General features: G+C 45.4%; 1 protein-coding gene across 1 annotated transcript in view; it reads left to right on the forward strand.

Moving 5' to 3' along the window:
* ODAD1 (outer dynein arm docking complex subunit 1) overlaps positions 1–25144 on the forward strand; it is a 259341-nt gene that overhangs the window by 107989 nt on the left and 126208 nt on the right. The window contains exon 10 of the mRNA XM_082273694.1: positions 6340–6422. Coding sequence (XP_082129820.1) covers positions 6340–6422 — 83 coding nt within the window. The remainder of the gene's footprint in view (positions 1–6339; positions 6423–25144) is intronic.

The raw sequence follows: 25144 nt of genomic DNA on the forward strand, positions 1-25144 counted from the left end.
TCAGGTGATCTTGCCAACAAGCTGAGAGATGGGAGGTTAAATACCTTGCCAAGCATGTGGTACCCAAATGGCTGGTGTTTTTGCCATGCTTGATGTGCTTGAGTTTGCAAATGGCAATAAAGCGATCGGCTGCAAATGTGCTCAAAATACCCAGACAGCTGAGCTGTGGGAAGTTGGCCGGGAGATAACAGCTTCACAATCTAGGGGAATAGGGTGGCTGCTCTCTACTCTTCCATGATGGCTGCCTCATTGGGGTTGTGCCTCACCCTCACTTTCCTCCTCTGCTCTAACCAACACCCAAATCGCATCAGTGACCTCATCATCATCATGCCCTCCATCCTCATCATCACTGGAGACAACATGGCAATACGCTGTGGCTGGGGAAACATGACTGCCAATTTGTTGTTTACCAGTTTTTTCCCCTTTCTGTAGACTCATGTTCCTACCTTCCTCAAACTCAAAACCAAGATCTGAATCAAGTAATGGGTGTGCATTGTCAAGGAGCAAGTAGTTGATGCTGTGTTCAAATAACTCAGATGACTCCTCCATGCCTAATGCTGGGGCTATGGCAGGAGTAGCTGTGGACAAGGAAGCAGCTGTGGTGGACTGCGCACTAGTCTCTGCTTGAGTGATGGAGGATGAGGATAGTTTACTAAGCCAGTCCACCACCTCCTCTGCATGCCGTGGCATGATAGCACTGGCAGCATCACTAAACAGATGAAATGATAACCTGCCTGAGGACAGGCCACATACACCTTTGCCTGTGGACATATACGCTGCTGGCCCCCCAACAGTGCCATGGGAAGCCTACCTCTCTTTGTTGGTGTAATGGAACCGCGACCCACAATGCAGTAGGAAGATCGCTGGATCCTGGTAGAGGTTTTACTTACCTTTTCTCCGGGATCCAGTGATGTATGCGGGCGGAATGCGGCGGCGGAGCTTCCTCCCGATCGTCTGTGAGCCCTGGCTTCCGTCTCCTGCGACGTGACGTCTGCAGGGGGGTGGAACCGGCGGCAAATTCAAAAAAGTATATGCACAAACACACTGATACACTGTAATCCTATTGGATTACATTCCCTAAATAAAATAAATTGACCTTTGATTGCCCCCCAGTGCTTTCTCCATTGCACTTCCTGCATTTTTCCTATACATTGTATCTGGACATTGCTGAGCGACCATGGCCTCAAAAAAGCGCGCCGCAACCTCAAAAGCGGTGTATGACCTGCTTGGCGATAGCGACAGCGACCCTGAATCGCTTGCAGAGTGGAGTGACAGCGATTCATGGGGAACTTCGTCATCCGACGCAGAAAGTGACTTCAGTGATGATGCTGTGACTTTGCCGAGCGATGTGCGTACTTGGTGCGTGATCCACTGCGGTACGGAGCACGTAGCGCCCCCAAGGTTCCCGTTTACCGGAGCACCTGGTCTCAAAGTCGAAGTTGAGTGAGAGGAATGTTTTGAATATACCCTTCCCTATAAGTGAACACATACACACACACAAACAAATCAATCTAACAAAGTCCTAATAATCTTTAGGCATCGTCCCTAGGTCTTTTGGGGTGTAGGCATGCACACCTTGTTTTGAGTTGGATACACTCTGGACAAAACTTATGAAGAAATGTGATTTTTTTAAAATGTTTTTGGATATTTTTTATAGCAGAAAATTAAAAATATTGTTTTTTTCTCAAAATGTTCAGTCTTTTTTAGTTGATATCTGAAAAAAAAAAAAAAAAAACACAGTGGTGATCAAATACCACCAAAACTCTATTTGTGTAAAAAAATGACAGGGCTTTTTTTCAGCAGGAACGCGGTGGAACGCAGGTTCGGCACCTCCAGCACTGAATGTATGTAATAGTAATGTGTGTGGGGTGTGTTGGAGGGTCTCTTGATGTTGGCTGCTTGGGGATCTATTGTCACTGGTAGGGATCTGTTATTGTGTAAGGGTCTATTTTTGCTGCTGGGGGGGGTCCTATGTTGTTGGTAGGGATCTCCTGTTTAAGTAGAGGTCTGTTGTTGGCTGATCTATTAAATACTAGTTGCTGGGAGAGCCGTTGTTGCTACTGGAGGGGGTCTAATGTTGCTGGTGTGGATCTTTTGTTGCTGGGTGAGGTATTTTGTTACGTGTGAGAAGTGGGTAGGGGGTGGAACCAAGGGACAGGGAGTGCTCAGAGGTGGGTAGTGGGCGGAGACAAGGGCTGGCTCAGAAGGGGGGAGTTCCTACACCTATTCTCCGAGAAAAAAAGCCCTGAAAAATGATATAAAATATGTTTGGGTAGAGTGTTGCATGACCGCGTAATCGCCAGTTAAAATAGCGCAGTGCCAAATCCCCTGGAGCTGATGTGGATCAGAATTTATATGAACAGCTAACTACTTGTCTGAGAGTAGTAGTATATGAGAGATTTTAGGTGTTTCGTGAAGGCAGATAGGTGGAGTTAATCACTGGCTTCTTCTGGAACTTCAATCTCACATTGATATACAAATTGAGTTTTAGTTCAAATTTAATTTGAATTTAACCTTTTCAAACACAACGCAGCTCAATCCATGATATAGTAGATCACCTCTAAATACTAAATGTGTCTCAATCTATTGATGAACCTCTACTGGAAAATTCTATCAGGCTGACTTTGCTCCTGCCACCGAAGACCTCCGAGTCTTATCATGTTATGTCATCTCTGCACATACAGAAGACTTGCAGCGTCAATATCTTTTTAAGGCCAGCTGCCAATTAGTGCTGGAAGTTTCTCTTTAGACATTAGTGAAGTGTCACACACAATGACTGTCATTTAATTTCCTGACAAATGAATACAGGGGGAGTGAAAGACGCATTGCCGCTGACCTGCAACAATTTGATCATGGAACAAAATGACCGTTATTTTAGATTTTTTCATGCTTAGCTTAACCTTTAAATCCAAAGACTAATAATGCAGAGAAATCCCTGACAGTGACATCTCCTAGTCGCTGAGCATACAATTAAATGACAAAATAGGTAAGAACAGGTTAAGGCAAAGTCCATATGAAGAAGTGATTTATCTTCCTGTCATATATCTTGATGGGTATTCTGCTGGTTTAACATCAATTTATTGTGCAGGAGGATTGGATGTATAGCAGATAGATGAGCATATCAGTGAGTTCATTGTGAGATCCACCTGCAGACTGCGCACATCTTCAAATATCGGCTGACCTGTTGGCCTTGGTTTGCCACTTTTTTAAATGGAAAAATAAAGATTTTTCATAGGTAAAATTGTATGCCAATCGGGAAAATATCTGGAGCATAGGATCTTGTAGAATCCGACAGTCCTGTACTCCATACTGAGGAAAATGGAAACCCCATAGTATGAAGCTCCTCCACTTTTAACTTTGGAGATACCATGTATTACTAGCAGTAGTGTTTTTTCGACAGGAAGAGGTCTGGTGCCAGACAAAGAACTAAAAAACACCATTCTAATAAAGTGGTTGATACATTTTTTGTTCTTTATACTTGTATTTGCAATTAAAGTGTCATTAAACCCACATTATAAAAAAACTATCAATAAATGGTGTATTGCATGCTGTTCATACTCACTCAGTCACTATGGGATTGGTTTTCTGTATTTTGCAAAAAACCTGGTTGACCCTGCTGCTCTCTATTCTCCATCTTCTGTACTTTTGCAGAGCAATTTTGGCAGTTCTGCACATGCTCAGTTTTCAGAGAGTTTCTATTCTGAGCATTTCCTCCCTATCACATCTGAGCAGCCCATGTGACTATAGGGTTGCATATGTGGGCCTATACATAGTGGTAAATTCCTCAATGCCCACTTACCAGCTAAACACAATATCGGTGGGATAGTATATGTAGATTAATGGAGGCTTCACCTCCCTCCTAGGCCTCATGCACACTGGATGTTTTTACAGCTACTGTTCTACACCCCAGCATGTTATCCTATGTGTCCATGCACACATAGGCTGTTATCAGCAGTTTTTGGCAGGGGCAGTTTCTGGTTGTAAAAAAAAAGAAAACTAGTGGGTTTTGAGTGGTGTTTTTCAGCTGTAAAAACGCTCTAACGTCAAACGCAGATAAATGCTCATAAACGCCAAAAAACGCTGCCAACTGGCATTTTTTGACGTTTTTTATTCAATTGCTTTATTTAAACCTGGGTTCTGTTTCAAGGTGTCATTCATGGAACATAGCCTGGGTACACAATGGTGCATGCTGAGCACTGCATGTGATTTGCACCAAAAACGCACTCCTGTGATGTCTGTGCGATGCAATTTGAGCCATATATTTTGTATGGCTCAAATTGCATCACATTTGCACCAAAATGTTGTAGGACCCTTTTTTTCTCCACACCTAATCGCATTGCATGGGTGTGAACACCCATGCGATGCAAATCTAGCAAGTGCACTGCATTCTGCAATCTGTTTCTAGGTATTGTTCATGGGACATGAAGCCCTGTTTACATTTTTCTGATTTGGCATGCGAGTTGGCATGTTGATTCGCATGTCAAATTTGAGCCTATTGCCAGCAATGGCACCGGTTCACACTGAGGTTTGAAACCATTCAGCTGAATGCGCATAATTTCAAACGCGCATGTTAGTGCAATTTCAGGAGCAATTTGACAGACATCTGTGCGGGTTCATGCACAGATGTCTATTGAAATCGCCCTAAAGTTGCCAAAAGTAGTGCAGAAACTACTTTTGGGAATCAGTGCGGCGCCGCAAAGTCAGGGTTGCACCAATTCGGACAGTGATGTTGCAGGCAATAGGCTCTGATTTGACATGTCAAATCGCATGTCAAATCTGCCAGATGTGAATGGGGTCTTAATGTTCCATGAACGACACCCCGAAACAGATTGCAAAATGCAGTGAGCTTGACAGAATCGCATTGCATTGGTGTTCACACCCATGTGATGCAATTTTGATGCGGGGAAAAAAGGGTCCACATTTGCACCAAAATGTTGTAGGACCCTTTTTTCCCCGCACCTAAATCTTATCGCATGGGTGTGAACACCAATGGAATGCAATTCTGGCAAACATTGCATCGTGGGAAAGTTGCAGTTACTAAAATAGCAGAGAGGTGATTTGTAGCTAAATACGCCACAAAAACGCTAAAAAACACTCAAAAATGCCAATGCAAAAAAGCTTTAAAACGCTGAAAAACTCACTACAAAGCTACTGGCGTTTTTATAATGTCCAGTGTGCATGAGGCCTTATTCTAAGACACAGGCTGGAGGGGCGTGACTGGCAGAAATCCGTCCACACCATGTTATTTCCACAAAATAATAAAGATTTGATTTCATATATATATATTTGTATGCAAATTTAAAACAGTTTATTGATATTATTTATTTATTTTAATGTATTGCAAAGACCGTTTTTTTTTTTTTTGAACATGTGACCAGCAAAAGAGGACTAGAAGCTCCTCCTGCCTATGTTTCCCTGCAGACAGGCTGGGAAAGAGCTGGGTGATGTGCCAGCTGTATATTGATTAGAAAAAAGGTACAGTACCTTCATCCACCTACAGATATAGAAGGCACAACATAATTTAAACAGTGTGTGTTTCGTATCACTTTAAGTGAATAGGTAAGAGGTTGAATGTTTCCCGGTAATGCTCTAAGATGGCACTGGAGAAGAGTATATATTTTTAGCTACGGAAAAAGTAAAAAAAAAAATTAAAAATGCTCCTGATGTATAAGGATATTGCTGACCAATGTAAATTGTATGGGTTCATACACATGGACAGTTTAAGGAGTAAATATGTGTAAAAATCCAGGCATTTTCCCATGCCAGGGGAGCCACGCATGGTGCATACAAATGGCTACAGAAGTGAATGACCATACTTGGGTAAACCTTGATGCTTGCCATTTACACACACTTATACACATGGCATATACCCTGAAGAGGAAACACATCATATGTGCATGCTTGTAAGATTTTCAATTCAATGGCTGGTGGTGCATGCAACCTGCAGACCCCCATGCATGGAAAAACAAAAGCATGTTTGCACTAGAGAAAATTTGTACCTCAGACTGTCCACGTGCATGTGCCCTATTTATTGCTAGGGATGGGCTCAGGCGTGGTCGGATCCTAGTCTTAACCCACCTGAGCAATCCAGTAAGCCGTCACTGCAAACCGCCAATCATAGGCAGTGAGGCATTTCCTAGCCCCCAGCTGCCCATACACACGCCCTAACTAGTCTGCTCATGATTGGCGGTGTGCAGTGACTGCTCCCTGGCAGGATTGCTCAGGTGGGATGGGACTAGGATCCAAACATGCCTGAACCCATCCCTAATTATTGCTTGTTTGAGAGAATTCCTCTAATGAAATTCATAAAATAGCATTTTTTCCTGCTTTTTCTTGCAGTGGAGGATCGCAACTTTGCCCTATTTAATTATGTTAACGAACAGAATAACGAAATCGAGAGACTGATGGAACAGATCACAGAGGTGAGAATAGGCCGTGTTTTGACTGTTGTATCTTAAGCCTCGTACACACGCACCGATTGTTGGCCGACCGATCGGCCGTCTTTTGTCCAGTGTTGTTGTGTTGGTTGAAATGTGCTCTAGACTGCACACGAATTTTGTCGGCCAACAACAACCAACTGCAGAAGTGATGTCATGTTCTGGTCTACTTTTCGTATGTTTTTTCTTCTCTGAGCATGCCCAGTCTTGCTCAACTGATTTTTGTCGGCCGAAATCTATACTGACTGAGGAACAATCGGCCGTTCTGCTGACGGCCAACAAAAATTTTATAGCATGCACACCAGATTTTGTTCGGCCGAAAAGTCGCAGTCGGTTGTCGGAATCATCATACTAACAAGCCGATAATCGGCCGATCGGGCGGCGGCCGAAAATTCACGGCCAACAATCGGTACGTGTGTTTCTCAACCTTTTTTTCAGTCGAGGCACCCCATTATAAATTGTAAAAAAAAGATTTTAATAAGCTTTACATAATGCAGCAACATCCGCACATGTAGGACACCCAACTTTAGAGGGGATTTATTCTTCCAAAGCAAATATACTTTTGCACACTGGTAATGACTTATAGTATTCCAATGTTTCTCTCCTCCCTCAATTTCTCTCCATCAGTCAGCTAATGTCACCCCAGTGCTGAGGGGGATAGGCACAGGAGGGTCAAACAAGGATGGTGTGGAGGCAACAGACATCCTCCTTATTAACTGATGACATCATTGGTTGTTAGGATGCCAGTGTCTAGAAAGTTGTAATGGTGCATAATGAAAACCTGTGGCTTTGTGTAACTAAAAGGCAGGATTGATGCACCTCCTGGCTTGTATACAATTTTTGATCAATTGTTAGGCATTTTGCCAAGGCACCCCTGAAGAAACCTCAAGGCACCCCAGGGTGCCCGGGCACCCTGGTTGAAAAAGACTGCTCTAATCCCTTCCAGAAGATATTACCAGGGCTGGGTTTACATCACTTGAGTTGTGTGGTCATACAGATCTTTTCAGTGGGGGTGTTTTGGCCTACTTGAGTTTGGCCCAGGGGCGTACCGTGGGGTTGGCCAGAACGGCGCCCACAAGGGGCGCAGGCCGAGGGGGGGGGGGGCGGAAAAACACTGGCATTGTAGTGTAGAAGCAGTGACTTACTGCTCCTCCCGGTCCTCCGTTCAGCCTGCGCCGCCCGCCCGGAGCTCGCTGTCCACTGTCCAGACTATACTGTGTGTTACTATACTGTGTGTGTCGGAGGCTCGGTGCGATGGCTGGCGGCTCCCCTCGTCACAGGGCTCCGCCCACATAACTCGTCATCAGCAGGCTCCTAGCTCCAGGCTCAGCAGGCTGCCAGTGAGTGACAGAAGCTTAGCTGGCAGGCTCCCAGGTACCATTAGAACTTAAAGAAGAAGACATTTTTTAAAATTCATTGTAGAGTAGACCATAATATATATGATATACAGGATGTGGTCTCTATACTGCACTATATATATGTAGAGGAGGCCACATTGTGTGTGTGTGTATATATTATATTATATTATATATGTATATATATATATATATATATATATATATATATATATATATATATATATATATATATAGTGCAGTATAGAGGATTAGTGTTGAGCGAACACGGACTGTATTATTCGTGTTCGTACCGAATAATTGGATTTTTTGTACCCGAACACGGACACTTTACTGTATGTTCGGGTAAAAATCCGTGTTCGGTCGTTTTATTTCCGGGTTTTGCATGCTTTGGCGCTCTTTTCATGGCGGGCTTTCAACAGCCAATCAACAATCGTTTAACTGGTGTGCCTTAAGCCATCCCAGCCATGCCTGCAAATGTCTCAGTAGCTGTGATTGGCCGTCTGAAGCATGTGACCAAGTCTTTATAAGTTCGAGGCAGCCGCAGCGGCGTCATTATGCTGCTTAGATTCAGGGACAGAGCACACATCAACGTGCTGGCTGCTGATTAGGGAAAGATAGGCAGGAAAAAACCATTTGTGTCCGGATAGAATTGAGGGACAGGTCGGAGTGTTTAGGCAGGGCGAGTTGTAGGCATTTTAGGGATAGAGTCTGCTGAATTATAGGGTCAGTGTCTTCTACAAACTACAATCGATATTGCTGTGTGGGGGGTGGGGTCTGCACTCAATCCTGATCTACGATCTCTTCTCAATCCTGTTAGGGACAGAGTCTGCTGAATTTTAGGGAAACTGTGTTCTACAAACTACAATCGATATTGCTGTGTGGTGTGGGATTGGAGATAGGCAGGTGTCAGTGATCCACATCCATTTTTCTGTGTGTGAGCTGCAGTGAACACAATCTTTTTGGGCTGCAGTGAACACAATCTTTTTGGGCTGCAGTGAACACAATCTTTTTGGGCTGCAGTGAACACAATCTTTTTGGGGTGCAGTGAACAAAATCTTTTTGGGGTGCAGTGAACACAATCCTTTTTGGTGTGCAGTGAACACAATCTTTGTGGGGTGCAGTGAACAAAATCCTTTGTGGGGTGCAGTGAACACAATCTTTTTGGGGTGCAGTGAACAAAATCCTTTTTGGGGTGCAGTGAACAACATCCTTTTTGGGGTGCAGTGAACACAATCTTTTTGGGGTGCAGTGAACAAAATCCTTTGTGGGGTGCAGTGAACACAATCTTTTTGGGGTGCAGTGAACACAATCTTTTTGGGGTGGAGTGAACAACATCCTTTTTGGGGTGCAGTGAACAAAATCCTTTTTGGGGTGCAGTGAACAAAATCATTTTTGGGGTGCAGTGAACACAATCTTTTTGGGGTGCAGTGAACACAATCTTTTTGGGGTGCAGTGAACACAATCTTTGTGGGGTGCAGTGAACACAATCTTTTTGGGGTGGAGTGAACAACATCCTTTTTGGGGTGCAGTGAACAACATCCTTTTTGGGGTGCAGTGAACACAATCTTTTTGGGGTGCAGTGAACACAATCTTTGTGGGGTACAGTGAACAGAATCTTTGTGGGGTGCAGTGAACACAATCTTTGGGGGGTACAGTGAACACAATCTTTGTGAGGTGCAGTGAACACAATCTTTGTGGGGTGCAGTGAACACAATCATTGTGGGGTGCAGTGAACTCAATCTTTGTGGGGTACAGTGAACACAATCTCATACTTCTGAAGGTTTGAGGGTGCTGCCTGTTCCATACTCCCCCTACTCCTCATCTAGCCTTTTAGGGGTACAAACAATAGTAATTGGGGCCTAGTGTGGTTGTGTACGTGTGATATACATACACTTTTTTGGGATCATATTTTCTATTCCGCTATTTAATCAAAAACCTCTGGGGATCAGTTAAATTGGGGGATAGTCTGTGTTGGTACGTGTGAGAGAGATCCACCTTTCCAAGTTGTTGGGGTTCATCTCATACTTCTGAAGGTTTGAGGGTGCTGCCTGTTCCATACTCCCCCTACTCCTAGCCTTTTAGGGGTACAAACAATAGTAATTGGGGCCTAGTGTGGTTGTGTACGTGTGATATACATACACTTTTTTGGGATCATATTTTCTATTCCGCTATTTAATCAAAAACCTTTGGGGATCAGTTAAATTGGGGGATAGTCTGTGTTGGTACGTGTGAGAGAGATCCACCTTTCCAAGTTGTTGGGGTTCATCTCATACTTCTGAAGGTTTGAGGGTGCTGCCTGTTCCATACTCCCCCTACTCCTCATCTAGCCTTTTAGGGGTACAAACAATAGTAATTGGGGCCTAGTGTGGTTGTGTACGTGCGAGATACATACACTTTTTTTGATCATATTTCCTATTCCGCTATTCAATAAAAACCTTTGAGGATCAATTGAATTGCGGGATAGTCTGTGTCGGTACGTGTGAGAGAGATCCACCTTTCCAAGTTGTTGGGGTTCATCTCATACTTCTGAAGGTTTGAGGGTGCTGCCTGTTCCATACTCCCCCTACTCCTAGCCTTTTAGGGGTACAAACAATAGTAATTGGGGCCTAGTGTGGTTGTGTACGTGTGATATACATACACTTTTTTGGGATCATATTTTCTATTCCGCTATTTAATCAAAAACCTTTGGGGATCAGTTAAATTGGGGGATAGTCTGTGTTGGTACGTGTGAGAGAGATCCACCTTTCCAAGTTGTTGGGGTTCATCTCATACTTCTGAAGGTTTGAGGGTGCTGCCTGTTCCATACTCCCCCTACTCCTAGCCTTTTAGGGGTACAAACAATAGTAATTGGGGCCTAGTGTGGTTGTGTACGTGTGATATACATACACTTTTTTGGGATCATATTTTCTATTCCGCTATTTAATCAAAAACCTTTGGGGATCAGTTAAATTGGGGGATAGTCTGTGTTGGTACGTGTGAGAGAGATCCACCTTTCCAAGTTGTTGGGGTTCATCTCATACTTCTGAAGGTTTGAGGGTGCTGCCTGTTCCATACTCCCCCTACTCCTAGCCTTTTAGGGGTACAAACAATAGTAATTGGGGCCTAGTGTGGTTGTGTACGTGTGATAAACATACACTTTTTTGGGATCATATTTTCTATTCCGCTATTTAATCAAAAACCTCTGGGGATCAGTTAAATTGGGGGATAGTCTGTGTTGGTACGTGTGAGAGAGATCCACCTTTCCAAGTTGTTGGGGTTCATCTCATACTTCTGAAGGTTTGAGGGTGCTGCCTGTTCCATACTCCCCCTACTCCTAGCCTTTTAGGGGTACAAACAATAGTAATTGGGGCCTAGTGTGGTTGTGTACGTGTGATATACATACACTTTTTTGGGATCATATTTTCTATTCCGCTATTTAATCAAAAACCTTTGGGGATCAGTTAAATTGGGGGATAGTCTGTGTTGGTACGTGTGAGAGAGATCCACCTTTCCAAGTTGTTGGGGTTCATCTCATACTTCTGAAGGTTTGAGGGTGCTGCCTGTTCCATACTCCCCCTACTCCTCATCTAGCCTTTTAGGGGTACAAACAATAGTAATTGGGGCCTAGTGTGGTTGTGTACGTGCGAGATACATACACTTTTTTTGATCATATTTCCTATTCCGCTATTCAATAAAAACCTTTGAGGATCAATTGAATTGCGGGATAGTCTGTGTCGGTACGTGTGAGAGAGATCCACCTTTCCAAGTTGTTGGGGTTCATCTCATACTTCTGAAGGTTTGAGGGTGCTGCCTGTTCCATACTCCCCCTACTCCTCATCTAGCCTTTTAGGGGTACAAACAATAGTAATTGGGGCCTAGTGTGGTTGTGTACGTGTGATATACATACACTTTTTTTGGATCATATTTTCTATTCCGCTATTTAATCAAAAACCTTTGGGGATCAGTTAAATTGGGGGATAGTCTGTGTTGGTACGTGTGAGAGAGATCCACCTTTCCAAGTTGTTGGGGTTCATCTCATACTTCTGAAGGTTTGAGGGTGCTGCCTGTTCCATACCCCCCCTACTCCTCATCTAGCCTTTTAGGGGTACAAACAATAGTAATTGGGGCCTAGTGTGGTTGTGTACGTGCGAGATACATACACTTTTTTTGATCATATTTCCTATTCTGCTATTCAATAAAAACCTTTGAGGATCAATTGAATTGCGGGATAGTCTGTGTCGGTACGTGTGAGAGAGATCCACCTTTCCAAGTTGTTGGGGTTCATCTCATACTTCTGAAGGTTTGAGGGTGCTGCCTGTTCCATACCCCCCCTACTCCTCATCTAGCCTTTTAGGGGTACAAACAATAGTAATTGGGGCCTAGTGTGGTTGTGTACGTGCGAGATACATACACTTTTTTTGATCATATTTCCTATTCCGCTATTCAATAAAAACCTTTGAGGATCAATTGAATTGCGGGATAGTCTGTGTCGGTACGTGTGAGAGAGATCCACCTTTCCAAGTTGTTGGGGTTCATCTCATACTTCTGAAGGTTTGAGGGTGCTGCCTGTTCCATACTCCCCCTACTCCTCATCTAGCCTTTTAGGGGTACAAACAATAGTAATTGGGGCCTAGTGTGGTTGTGTACGTGTGATATACATACACTTTTTTTGGATCATATTTTCTATTCCGCTATTTAATCAAAAACCTTTGGGGATCAGTTAAATTGGGGGATAGTCTGTGTTGGTACGTGTGAGAGAGATCCACCTTTCCAAGTTGTTGGGGTTCATCTCATACTTCTGAAGGTTTGAGGGTGCAGCCTGTTCCATACTCCCCCTACTCCTAGCCTTTTAGGGGTACAAACAATAGTAATTGGGGCCTAGTGTGGTTGTGTACGTGTGATATACATACACTTTTTTGGGATCATATTTTCTATTCCGCTATTTAATCAAAAACCTTTGGGGATCAGTTAAATTGGGGGATAGTCTGTGTTGGTACGTGTGAGAGAGATCCACCTTTCCAAGTTGTTGGGGTTCATCTCATACTTCTGAAGGTTTGAGGGTGCTGCCTGTTCCATACTCCCCCTACTCCTAGCCTTTTAGGGGTACAAACAATAGTAATTGGGGCCTAGTGTGGTTGTGTACGTGTGATATACATACACTTTTTTGGGATCATATTTTCTATTCCGCTATTTAATCAAAAACCTTTGGGGATCAGTTAAATTGGGGGATAGTCTGTGTTGGTACGTGTGAGAGAGATCCACCTTTCCAAGTTGTTGGGGTTCATCTCATACTTCTGAAGGTTTGAGGGTGCTGCCTGTTCCATACTCCCCCTACTCCTAGCCTTTTAGGGGTACAAACAATAGTAATTGGGGCCTAGTGTGGTTGTGTACGTGTGATATACATACACTTTTTTGGGATCATATTTTCTATTCCGCTATTTAATCAAAAACCTCTGGGGATCAGTTAAATTGGGGGATAGTCTGTGTTGGTACGTGTGAGAGAGATCCACCTTTCCAAGTTGTTGGGGTTCATCTCATACTTCTGAAGGTTTGAGGGTGCTGCCTGTTCCATACTCCCCCTACTCCTAGCCTTTTAGGGGTACAAACAATAGTAATTGGGGCCTAGTGTGGTTGTGTACGTGTGATATACATACACTTTTTTGGGATCATATTTTCTATTCCGCTATTTAATCAAAAACCTTTGGGGATCAGTTAAATTGGGGGATAGTCTGTGTTGGTACGTGTGAGAGAGATCCACCTTTCCAAGTTGTTGGGGTTCATCTCATACTTCTGAAGGTTTGAGGGTGCTGCCTGTTCCATACTCCCCCTACTCCTAGCCTTTTAGGGGTACAAACAATAGTAATTGGGGCCTAGTGTGGTTGTGTACGTGTGATATACATACACTTTTTTGGGATCATATTTTCTATTCCGCTATTTAATCAAAAACCTTTGGGGATCAGTTAAATTGGGGGATAGTCTGTGTTGGTACGTGTGAGAGAGATCCACCTTTCCAAGTTGTTGGGGTTCATCTCATACTTCTGAAGGTTTGAGGGTGCTGCCTGTTCCATACTCCCCCTACTCCTAGCCTTTTAGGGGTACAAACAATAGTAATTGGGGCCTAGTGTGGTTGTGTACGTGTGATATACATACACTTTTTTGGGATCATATTTTCTATTCCGCTATTTAATCAAAAACCTCTGGGGATCAGTTAAATTGGGGGATAGTCTGTGTTGGTACGTGTGAGAGAGATCCACCTTTCCAAGTTGTTGGGGTTCATCTCATACTTCTGAAGGTTTGAGGGTGCTGCCTGTTCCATACTCCCCCTACTCCTAGCCTTTTAGGGGTACAAACAATAGTAATTGGGGCCTAGTGTGGTTGTGTACGTGTGATATACATACACTTTTTTGGGATCATATTTTCTATTCCGCTATTTAATCAAAAACCTTTGGGGATCAGTTAAATTGGGGGATAGTCTGTGTTGGTACGTGTGAGAGAGATCCACCTTTCCAAGTTGTTGGGGTTCATCTCATACTTCTGAAGGTTTGAGGGTGCTGCCTGTTCCATACTCCCCCTACTCCTCATCTAGCCTTTTAGGGGTACAAACAATAGTAATTGGGGCCTAGTGTGGTTGTGTACGTGCGAGATACATACACTTTTTTTGATCATATTTCCTATTCCGCTATTCAATAAAAACCTTTGAGGATCAATTGAATTGCGGGATAGTCTGTGTCGGTACGTGTGAGAGAGATCCACCTTTCCAAGTTGTTGGGGTTCATCTCATACTTCTGAAGGTTTGAGGGTGCTGCCTGTTCCATACTCCCCCTACTCCTAGCCTTTTAGGGGTACAAACAATAGTAATTGGGGCCTAGTGTGGTTGTGTACGTGTGATATACATACACTTTTTTGGGATCATATTTTCTATTCCGCTATTTAATCAAAAACCTTTGGGGATCAGTTAAATTGGGGGATAGTCTGTGTTGGTACGTGTGAGAGAGATCCACCTTTCCAAGTTGTTGGGGTTCATCTCATACTTCTGAAGGTTTGAGGGTGCTGCCTGTTCCATACTCCCCCTACTCCTAGCCTTTTAGGGGTACAAACAATAGTAATTGGGGCCTAGTGTGGTTGTGTACGTGTGATATACATACACTTTTTTGGGATCATATTTTCTATTCCGCTATTTAATCAAAAACCTTTGGGGATCAGTTAAATTGGGGGATAGTCTGTGTTGGTACGTGTGAGAGAGATCCACCTTTCCAAGTTGTTGGGGTTCATCTCATACTTCTGAAGGTTTGAGGGTGCTGCCTGTTCCATACTCCCCCTACTCCTAGCCTTTTAGGGGTACAAACAATAGTAATTGGGGCCTAGTGTGGTTGTGTACGTGTGATATACATACACTTTTTTGGGATCATATTTTCTATTCCGCTATTTAATCAAAAACCTCTGGGGATCAGTTAAATTGGGGGATAGTCTGTGTTGGTACGTGTGAGAGAGATCCACCTTTCCAAGTTGTTGGGGTTCATCTCATACTTCTGAAGGTTTGAGGGTGCTGCCTGTTCCATACTCCCCCTACTCCTAGCCTTTTAGGGGTACAAACAATAGTAATTGGGGCCTAGTGTGGTTGTGTACGTGTGATATACATACACTTTTTTGGGATCATATTTTCTATTCCGCTATTTAATCAAAAACCTTTGGGGATCAGTTAAATTGGGGGATAGTCTGTGTTGGTACGTGTGAGAGAGATCCACCTTTCCAAGTTGTTGGGGTTCATCTCATACTTCTGAAGGTTTGAGGGTGCTGCCTGTTCCATACTCCCCCTACTCCTCATCTAGCCTTTTAGGGGTACAAACAATAGTAATTGGGGCCTAGTGTGGTTGTGTACGTGCGAGATACATACACTTTTTTTGATCATATTTCCTATTCCGCTATTCAATAAAAACCTTTGAGGATCAATTGAATTGCGGGATAGTCTGTGTCGGTACGTGTGAGAGAGATCCACCTTTCCAAGTTGTTGGGGTTCATCTCATACTTCTGAAGGTTTGAGGGTGCTGCCTGTTCCATACTCCCCCTACTCCTCATCTAGCCTTTTAGGGGTACAAACAATAGTAATTGGGGCCTAGTGTGGTTGTGTACGTGTGATATACATACACTTTTTTTGGATCATATTTTCTCTTCCGCTATTTAATCAAAAACCTTTGGGGATCAGTTAAATTGGGGGATAGTCTGTGTTGGTACGTGTGAGAGAGATCCACCTTTCCAAGTTGTTGGGGTTCATCTCATACTTCTGAAGGTTTGAGGGTGCTGCCTGTTCCATACCCCCCCTACTCCTCATCTAGCCTTTTAGGGGTACAAACAATAGTAATTGGGGCCTAGTGTGGTTGTGTACGTGCGAGATACATACACTTTTTTTGATCATATTTCCTATTCCGCTATTCAATAAAAACCTTTGAGGATCAATTGAATTGCGGGATAGTCTGTGTCGGTACGTGTGAGAGAGATCCACCTTTCCAAGTTGTTGGGGTTCATCTCATACTTCTGAAGGTTTGAGGGTGCTGCCTGTTCCATACCCCCCCTACTCCTCATCTAGCCTTTTAGGGGTACAAACAATAGTAATTGGGGCCTAGTGTGGTTGTGTACGTGCGAGATACATACACTTTTTTTGATCATATTTCCTATTCCGCTATTCAATAAAAACCTTTGAGGATCAATTGAATTGCGGGATAGTCTGTGTCGGTACGTGTGAGAGAGATCCACCTTTCCAAGTTGTTGGGGTTCATCTCATACTTCTGAAGGTTTGAGGGTGCTGCCTGTTCCATACTCCCCCTACTCCTCATCTAGCCTTTTAGGGGTACAAACAATAGTAATTGGGGCCTAGTGTGGTTGTGTACGTGTGATATACATACACTTTTTTTGGATCATATTTTCTATTCCGCTATTTAATCAAAAACCTTTGGGGATCAGTTAAATTGGGGGATAGTCTGTGTTGGTACGTGTGAGAGAGATCCACCTTTCCAAGTTGTTGGGGTTCATCTCATACTTCTGAAGGTTTGAGGGTGCAGCCTGTTCCATACTCCCCCTACTCCTAGCCTTTTAGGGGTACAAACAATAGTAATTGGGGCCTAGTGTGGTTGTGTACGTGTGATATACATACACTTTTTTGGGATCATATTTTCTATTCCGCTATTTAATCAAAAACCTTTGGGGATCAGTTAAATTGGGGGATAGTCTGTGTTGGTACGTGTGAGAGAGATCCACCTTTCCAAGTTGTTGGGGTTCATCTCATACTTCTGAAGGTTTGAGGGTGCTGCCTGTTCCATACTCCCCCTACTCCTAGCCTTTTAGGGGTACAAACAATAGTAATTGGGGCCTAGTGTGGTTGTGTACGTGTGATATACATACACTTTTTTGGGATCATATTTTCTATTCCGCTATTTAATCAAAAACCTTTGGGGATCAGTTAAATTGGGGGATAGTCTGTGTTGGTACGTGTGAGAGAGATCCACCTTTCCAAGTTGTTGGGGTTCATCTCATACTTCTGAAGGTTTGAGGGTGCTGCCTGTTCCATACTCCCCCTACTCCTCATCTAGCCTTTTAGGGGTACAAACAATAGTAATTGGGGCCTAGTGTGGTTGTGTACGTGCGAGATACATACACTTTTTTTGATCATATTTCCTATTCCGCTATTCAATAAAAACCTTTGAGGATCAATTGAATTGCGGGATAGTCTGTGTCGGTACGTGTGAGAGAGATCCACCTTTCCAAGTTGTTGGGGTTCATCTCATACTTCTGAAGGTTTGAGGGTGCTGCCTGTTCCATACTCCCCCTACTCCTCATCTAGCCTTTTAGGGGTACAAACAATAGTAATTGGGGCCTAGTGTGGTTGTGTACGTGTGATATACATACACTTTTTTTGGATCATATTTTCTCTTCCGCTATTTAATCAAAAACCTTTGGGGATCAGTTAAATTGGGGGATAGTCTGTGTTGGTACGTGTGAGAGAGATCCACCTTTCCAAGTTGTTGGGGTTCATCTCATACTTCTGAAGGTTTGAGGGTGCTGCCTGTTCCATACCCCCCCTACTCCTCATCTAGCCTTTTAGGGGTACAAACAATAGTAATTGGGGCCTAGTGTGGTTGTGTACGTGCGAGATACATACACTTTTTTTGATCATATTTCCTATTCCGCTATTCAATAAAAACCTTTGAGGATCAATTGAATTGCGGGATAGTCTGTGTCGGTACGTGTGAGAGAGATCCACCTTTCCAAGTTGTTGGGGTTCATCTCATACTTCTGAAGGTTTGAGGGTGCTGCCTGTTCCATACCCCCCCTACTCCTCATCTAGCCTTTTAGGGGTACAAACAATAGTAATTGGGGCCTAGTGTGGTTGTGTACGTGCGAGATACATACACTTTTTTTGATCATATTTCCTATTCCGCTATTCAATAAAAACCTTTGAGGATCAATTGAATTGCGGGATAGTCTGTGTCGGTACGTGTGAGAGAGATCCACCTTTCCAAGTTGTTGGGGTTCATCTCATACTTCTGAAGGTTTGAGGGTGCTGCCTGTTCCATACTCCCCCTACTCCTCATCTAGCCTTTTAGGGGTACAAACAATAGTAATTGGGGCCTAGTGTGGTTGTGTACGTGTGATATACATACACTTTTTTTGGATCATATTTTCTATTCCGCTATTTAATCAAAAACCTTTGGGGATCAGTTAAATTGGGGGATAGTCTGTGTTGGTACGTGTGAGAGAGATCCACCTTTCCAAGTTGTTGGGGTTCATCTCATACTTCTGAAGGTTTGAGGGTGCAGCCTGTTCCATACTCCCCCTACTCCTAGCCTTTTAGGGGTACAAACAATAGTAATTGGGGCCTAGTGTGGTTGTGTACGTGTGATATACATACACTTTTTTGGGATCATATTTTCTATTCCGCTATTTAATCAAAAACCTTTGGGGATCAGTTAAATTGGGGGATAGTCTGTGTTGGTACGTGTGAGAGAGATCCACCTTTCCAAGTTGTTGGGGTTCATCTCATACTTCTGAAGGTTTGAGGGTGCTGCCTGTTCCATACTCCCCCTACTCCTAGCCTTTTAGGGGTACAAACAATAGTAATTGGGGCCTAGTGTGGTTGTGTACGTGTGATATACATACACTTTTTTGGGATCATATTTTCTATTCCGCTATTTAATCAAAAACCTTTGGGGATCAGTTAAATTGGGGGATAGTCTGTGTTGGTACGTGTGAGAGAGATCCACCTTTCCAAGTTGTTGGGGTTCATCTCATACTTCTGAAGGTTTGAGGGTGCTGCCTGTTCCATACTCCCCCTACTCCTAGCCTTTTAGGGGTACAAACAATAGTAATTGGGGCCTAGTGTGGTTGTGTACGTGTGATATACATACACTTTTTTTGGATCATATTTTCTATTCCGCTATTTAATCAAAAACCTTTGGGGATCAGTTAAATTGGGGGATAGTCTGTGTTGGTACGTGTGAGAGAGATCCACCTTTCCAAGTTGTTGGGGTTCATCTCATACTTCTGAAGGTTTGAGGGTGCTGCCTGTTCCATACTCCCCCTACTCCTAGCCTTTTAGGGGTACAAACAATAGTAATTGGGGCCTAGTGTGGTTGTGTACGTGTGATATACATACACTTTTTTGGGATCATATTTTCTATTCCGCTATTTAATCAAAAACCTCTGGGGATCAGTTAAATTGGGGGATAGTCTGTGTTGGTACGTGTGAGAGAGATCCACCTTTCCAAGTTGTTGGGGTTCATCTCATACTTCTGAAGGTTTGAGGGTGCTGCCTGTTCCATACTCCCCCTACTCCTAGCCTTTTAGGGGTACAAACAATAGTAATTGGGGCCTAGTGTGGTTGTGTACGTGTGATATACATACACTTTTTTGGGATCATATTTTCTATTCCGCTATTTAATCAAAAACCTTTGGGGATCAGTTAAATTGGGGGATAGTCTGTGTTGGTACGTGTGAGAGAGATCCACCTTTCCAAGTTGTTGGGGTTCATCTCATACTTCTGAAGGTTTGAGGGTGCTGCCTGTTCCATACTCCCCCTACTCCTCATCTAGCCTTTTAGGGGTACAAACAATAGTAATTGGGGCCTAGTGTGGTTGTGTACGTGCGAGATACATACACTTTTTTTGATCATATTTCCTATTCCGCTATTCAATAAAAACCTTTGAGGATCAATTGAATTGCGGGATAGTCTGTGTCGGTACGTGTGAGAGAGATCCACCTTTCCAAGTTGTTGGGGTTCATCTCATACTTCTGAAGGTTTGAGGGTGCTGCCTGTTCCATACCCCCCCTACTCCTCATCTAGCCTTTTAGGGGTACAAACAATAGTAATTGGGGCCTAGTGTGGTTGTGTACGTGCGAGATACATACACTTTTTTTGATCATATTTCCTATTCCGCTATTCAATAAAAACCTTTGAGGATCAATTGAATTGCGGGATAGTCTGTGTCGGTACGTGTGAGAGAGATCCACCTTTCCAAGTTGTTGGGGTTCATCTCATACTTCTGAAGGTTTGAGGGTGCTGCCTGTTCCATACCCCCCCTACTCCTCATCTAGCCTTTTAGGGGTACAAACAATAGTAATTGGGGCCTAGTGTGGTTGTGTACGTGCGAGATACATACACTTTTTTTGATCATATTTCCTATTCCGCTATTCAATAAAAACCTTTGAGGATCAATTGAATTGCGGGATAGTCTGTGTCGGTACGTGTGAGAGAGATCCACCTTTCCAAGTTGTTGGGGTTCATCTCATACTTCTGAAGGTTTGAGGGTGCTGCCTGTTCCATACTCCCCCTACTCCTCATCTAGCCTTTTAGGGGTACAAACAATAGTAATTGGGGCCTAGTGTGGTTGTGTACGTGTGATATACATACACTTTTTTTGGATCATATTTTCTATTCCGCTATTCAATAAAAACCTTTCTAGGGCAAGATCTTAAATTACAGAAATATGAGGAGACCGTCAAATAAGGGCCGTGGCCTGGGTCGTGGTGCTGCTGGTAGAGCTCCTGTTGCAAGGAGAGGACATGGTCGATCTGTGCCAGCTACACGCACAAGTGAAACACCTTCCTCAAGTGTGAGTAGGCGACAGAACCTGCATCAGTATTTGGTAGGGCATCAAACGCCCCTAGAAGTGATGAGGCCAGAACAAGTTGAGGCGATAGTAGATTGGTTTGCTGCTGACAGTGCCTCCAGTTCCTTCACATTGTCTCCCACCCAGTCTACTGCAGAAAGGTCAGAGTTGGCACCTGCAGCCAATGTCCAACCGTCTTTCACCTCACCCCCTTGCAAATCAGGCCAGCAGTCTGAGCCCCAAGCCATACAGCAGTCTCTTATTCTTTTTGAGGACTCTGTCAGCAGGGTTTCCCAGGGCCATCCACCTAGCCCTGCCCCAGAAGTGGAAGAGATTGAGTGCAGCGATGCCCAACCACTTATTTCTCAAGATGAGTACATGCAAGGATCATCGCAGCACGTCTCCGATGATGACGAAACGCAGGTGCCAACTGCTGCGGCGTTCAGCATTGTGGAGACCGACAAGGAGGGCAGGGGTGAAGACTGGGTGGAAGATGATGTGGAGGACGATGAGGTCCTCGACCCCACATGGAATGAACGTCATGCAGGTGACCTGAGTAGTTTGGAGGAAGAGGCGGTGGTCGCACAGAGCCACCAGCACAGCAGAAGAGGGAGCAGGGTGCAGAAGCGGAGCGGCCGTGCCCTAGACACTACGCCCGCTACTGCCCAACGCAGCAAGGGAACGAGCGCACCAAAGTCAGCTCAAAGGAGTTCTCTAGCGTGGAAGTTCTTTAGAAAATGTGCTGATGACAGGACACGAGTGGTTTGCACCCTGTGCAATCAGAGCTTGAAGCGAGGCATGAACCTTCTCAACCTGAGCACAACCTGCATGATCAGGCATCTAAGTGCAAAGCACGAGCTGCAGTGGAGTACACACCTTCAAAACCAAGAAACGTCTCTGGCTCATCCTGCTTCCTCTTCTGCTGCAGTCTCGGCCGCTCCAGCCACATCTGTAGTGATACCGGCACCTGCCACCCCGCAAACAGACGATCTGTCAGCAACACCACCACCTGGGTCACCAACAACCATCTCCACAATGTCCCGTGGAAGCGTTCAGCTTTCCATCTCCCAAACACTTGAGAGGAAGAGGAAGTACCCCCCTACCCACCCGCGATCCCTGGCCCTGAATGCCAGCATTTCAAAATTATTGGCCTTTGAAATGCTGTCATTCCGTCTGGTGGAGACGCACAGTTTTAAAAACCTTATGTCGGTGGCTGTCCCACAGTACGTCGTGCCCAGCCGCCACTACTTTTCCAGGCAAGCCATCCCTTCCCTGCACAACCAAGTGGGGGAAAATATCAGGTGTGCACTGCGCAACGCCATCTGTGCCAAGGTCCACCTAACTACGGATACGTGGACCAGTAAGCACGGTCAGGGGCGTTATATCTCCCTAACGGCACACTGGGTAAATGCAGTGGCGGATGGGCCTGAGGCGGATAGCAATTTGGCGCATGTCCTTCCACCACCGAGGATTGCAGGGCGCTTCAGTTTGCCTCCTGTTCCTAACTCCTCCTACTCCGCTTCCTCATCCTCTACCGCCTCCTCATCCGGACAGCGTAACACCTTCACCACCAACTTCAGCACGGCCAGGGGTAAACGACAGCAGGCAGTTTTACAACTTGCCTGTTTGGGGGACAAACCACACACCGCGCAGGAGTTGTGGAGGAGCATGGAACAGCAGACAAATGAGTGGTTGCTGCCAGCGAGCCTCAAGCCCGGCCTGGTGGTGTGTGATAACGGGCGAAATCTCATAGCAGCTCTGGGCCTAGCCGGTTTGACGCACATCCCTTGCCTGGCGCATGTGCTGAATTTGGTGGTGCAGAGGTTCCTTAAAAACTACCCCGATATGTCAGAGCTGCTGCAGAAAGTGCGGGCCGTTTGTGCGCACTTTCGGCGTTCTCACCCTGCTGCTGCTCGCCTGGCAGCGCTGCAGCGTAACTTCGGCCTTCCCGCTCACCGCCTCATATGTGACGTGCCCACAAGGTGGAACTCCACCTTGCACATGCTGGAAAGACTGTGCGAGCAGCAGCAGGCCATAGTGGAGTTTCAGCTGCAGCACGCACGCGTGAGTCGCTCTGCGGAACAGCACCACTTCACCACCAATAACTGGGCCTCCATGCGAGACCTGTGTGCCTTGTTGCGCTGTTTTGAGTACTCCACCAACATGGCCAGTGGCAATGACGCCGTTCTCAGCTTAACTATCCCACTTCTATGCCTCCTTGAAAAAACAATTCGGGCGATGATGGAAGAGGATGTGGCACAGGATGAGGAGGAGGAGGAGGATGAAGAGGTAACATTTCCAAGGCTTTCAGGGCAGTCATTCGCAAGGGGCTCCGAGGGTGGGTTCCTGCACACGCAAACGCCAGGGACGCAATTGTCCAGCAGGGGCACAGTTCTGGAGGATGAGGAGGATGAGGAGGAGGAGGAGCTGGAGGAGGAGATGGAACCATGTTCACAGCAGGGTGGCACCCAGGCCAGCTCATGGCCATCACTGGTGCGTGGCTGGGGGGATACAGAGGACACGGACGATACACCTCCCACAGAGGACAGCCTTTCGTCGCCTCTGGGCAGCCTGGCACACATGAGCGATTACATGCTGCAGTGTCTCCACAACGACCGCCGAGTTGCCCACATTCTAACTTGTGCTGATTACTGGGTGGCCACGCTGCTGGATCCCCGTTACAAGGACAACGTACCGTCCTTAATTCACTCACTGGAGCGCGATCGCAAGATGCGCGAGTACAAGCGCACGCTGGTAGACGCCATGCTGCTGGCATTCCCATCTGACAGCGGGGCCACAGTGGAAGCACAAGGCAGAGGAGGAGGAGGAGGAGGTCGCCAACGCAACCAGGGCACCGCCAGCACCTCAGAAGGCAGGGTTAGCATGGCCGAAATGTGGAAAAGCTTTGTCAGCACGCCACAACAAACAGCAGCACCAGCAGCTCAGATGGAACGTCTTAGCAGGAGGCAGCATTTTACCAACATGGTGGAGCAGTATGTGTGCACACGCCTACATGTAGTGAATGACGGGTCTGCCCCCTTCAACTTCTGGGTCTCCAAATTGGGCACATGGCCTGAGCTTGCCCTTTACGCCTTGGAGGTGCTGGCGTGCCCTGCAGCCAGTGTATTATCTGAACGGGTATTTAGCACGGCTGGGGGCGTTATAACAGACAAGCGCAGCCGCCTGTCCAGAGACAATGTGGACAAGCTCACGTTCATTAAAATGAACCAGGCATGGATCCCACGGGACTTTTCCGTACCTTATGCAGAATAGCAATGGATACCGACCTTACCCACCCATTGTTCCATTTTTGCTCTTTCTCACTCTTTTGGGGTGTACCCTCATTTAAAATTTTTGAAAAGAAGCAGTGTTGGCTACCTCGTCCTCCTCCTCAGGGCCAGATTAATGTAGGGGCTATTGGAGCTGCAGCTCCAGGCCCCTACCTTTTATATAGGCCCCGGGTTGGCCATATTCACTGTTACCGCTCTTCTGTCACTTGTAAACACAGAAGTCTGGCTTCTATGCTCGCTTCCCCAGGCAGCACCCTCAGAACCTCCCCACACAGCGTGAAGGCCGGACAAGGAGGGACAGTTGGCGATGCATGGATGTGTTTATGGGCTTCAGAGACAGCATCCCATGTTGAATTAGGCATGCATGGCTGCACCCTTCCTCCTCTGGGTGCATGGCAAGGCACGGCCCTTAAGGCCCTTCAAAATCCTCAGCACCAAGCCCATGATGCTGTTAATCCGGCCCTGGTCCTCCTCCACCGCCGCTTCCACCTACACCGCCCATAGGTGTGCGCAGCCTATTGCATTAAGGTGTGCACCCCAAAGTTGAAATACACATGCATGTGTTTGCCAGCAGGGAGAGTAATGTATCGGGGCCATGTACCTGTAGGCAAGGAGAAATAGAGCAGAGCAGGTCCCAGGGAGATCTTTCCCATCTCCTCACTGGCAATGCTATGTGCCCTAGGTGATTAGGGTGTGCCCAGGCACACCCAGCACACCCTGTGCGCACGCCTATGTCACCGCCACATCCACCACCACCTCAACCTCCCTCCTACTCCATATGGGCCTCGTCCTTCAGAGATGAAGAAGAACATTGTTTTATTTTTCTGTTTTTTTTTTGTTGTTTTAAGTTATTTCCCTATCCACATTTGTTTGCAGAGCACTTGCCATGCTCTTAATTACGTTTTGCTGCCATTTGCAGCACTCTAGCCCTTTCCTTTGGTGTTTTAGAGCCATTTTAGTGCCTTAAAGTTCGGGTCCCC

Source organism: Pelophylax lessonae (assembly GCF_965119305.1).
Source record: "Pelophylax lessonae genome assembly, chromosome: 12".
In the NCBI taxonomy this organism is placed as follows: Eukaryota; Metazoa; Chordata; class Amphibia; order Anura; family Ranidae; genus Pelophylax; species Pelophylax lessonae.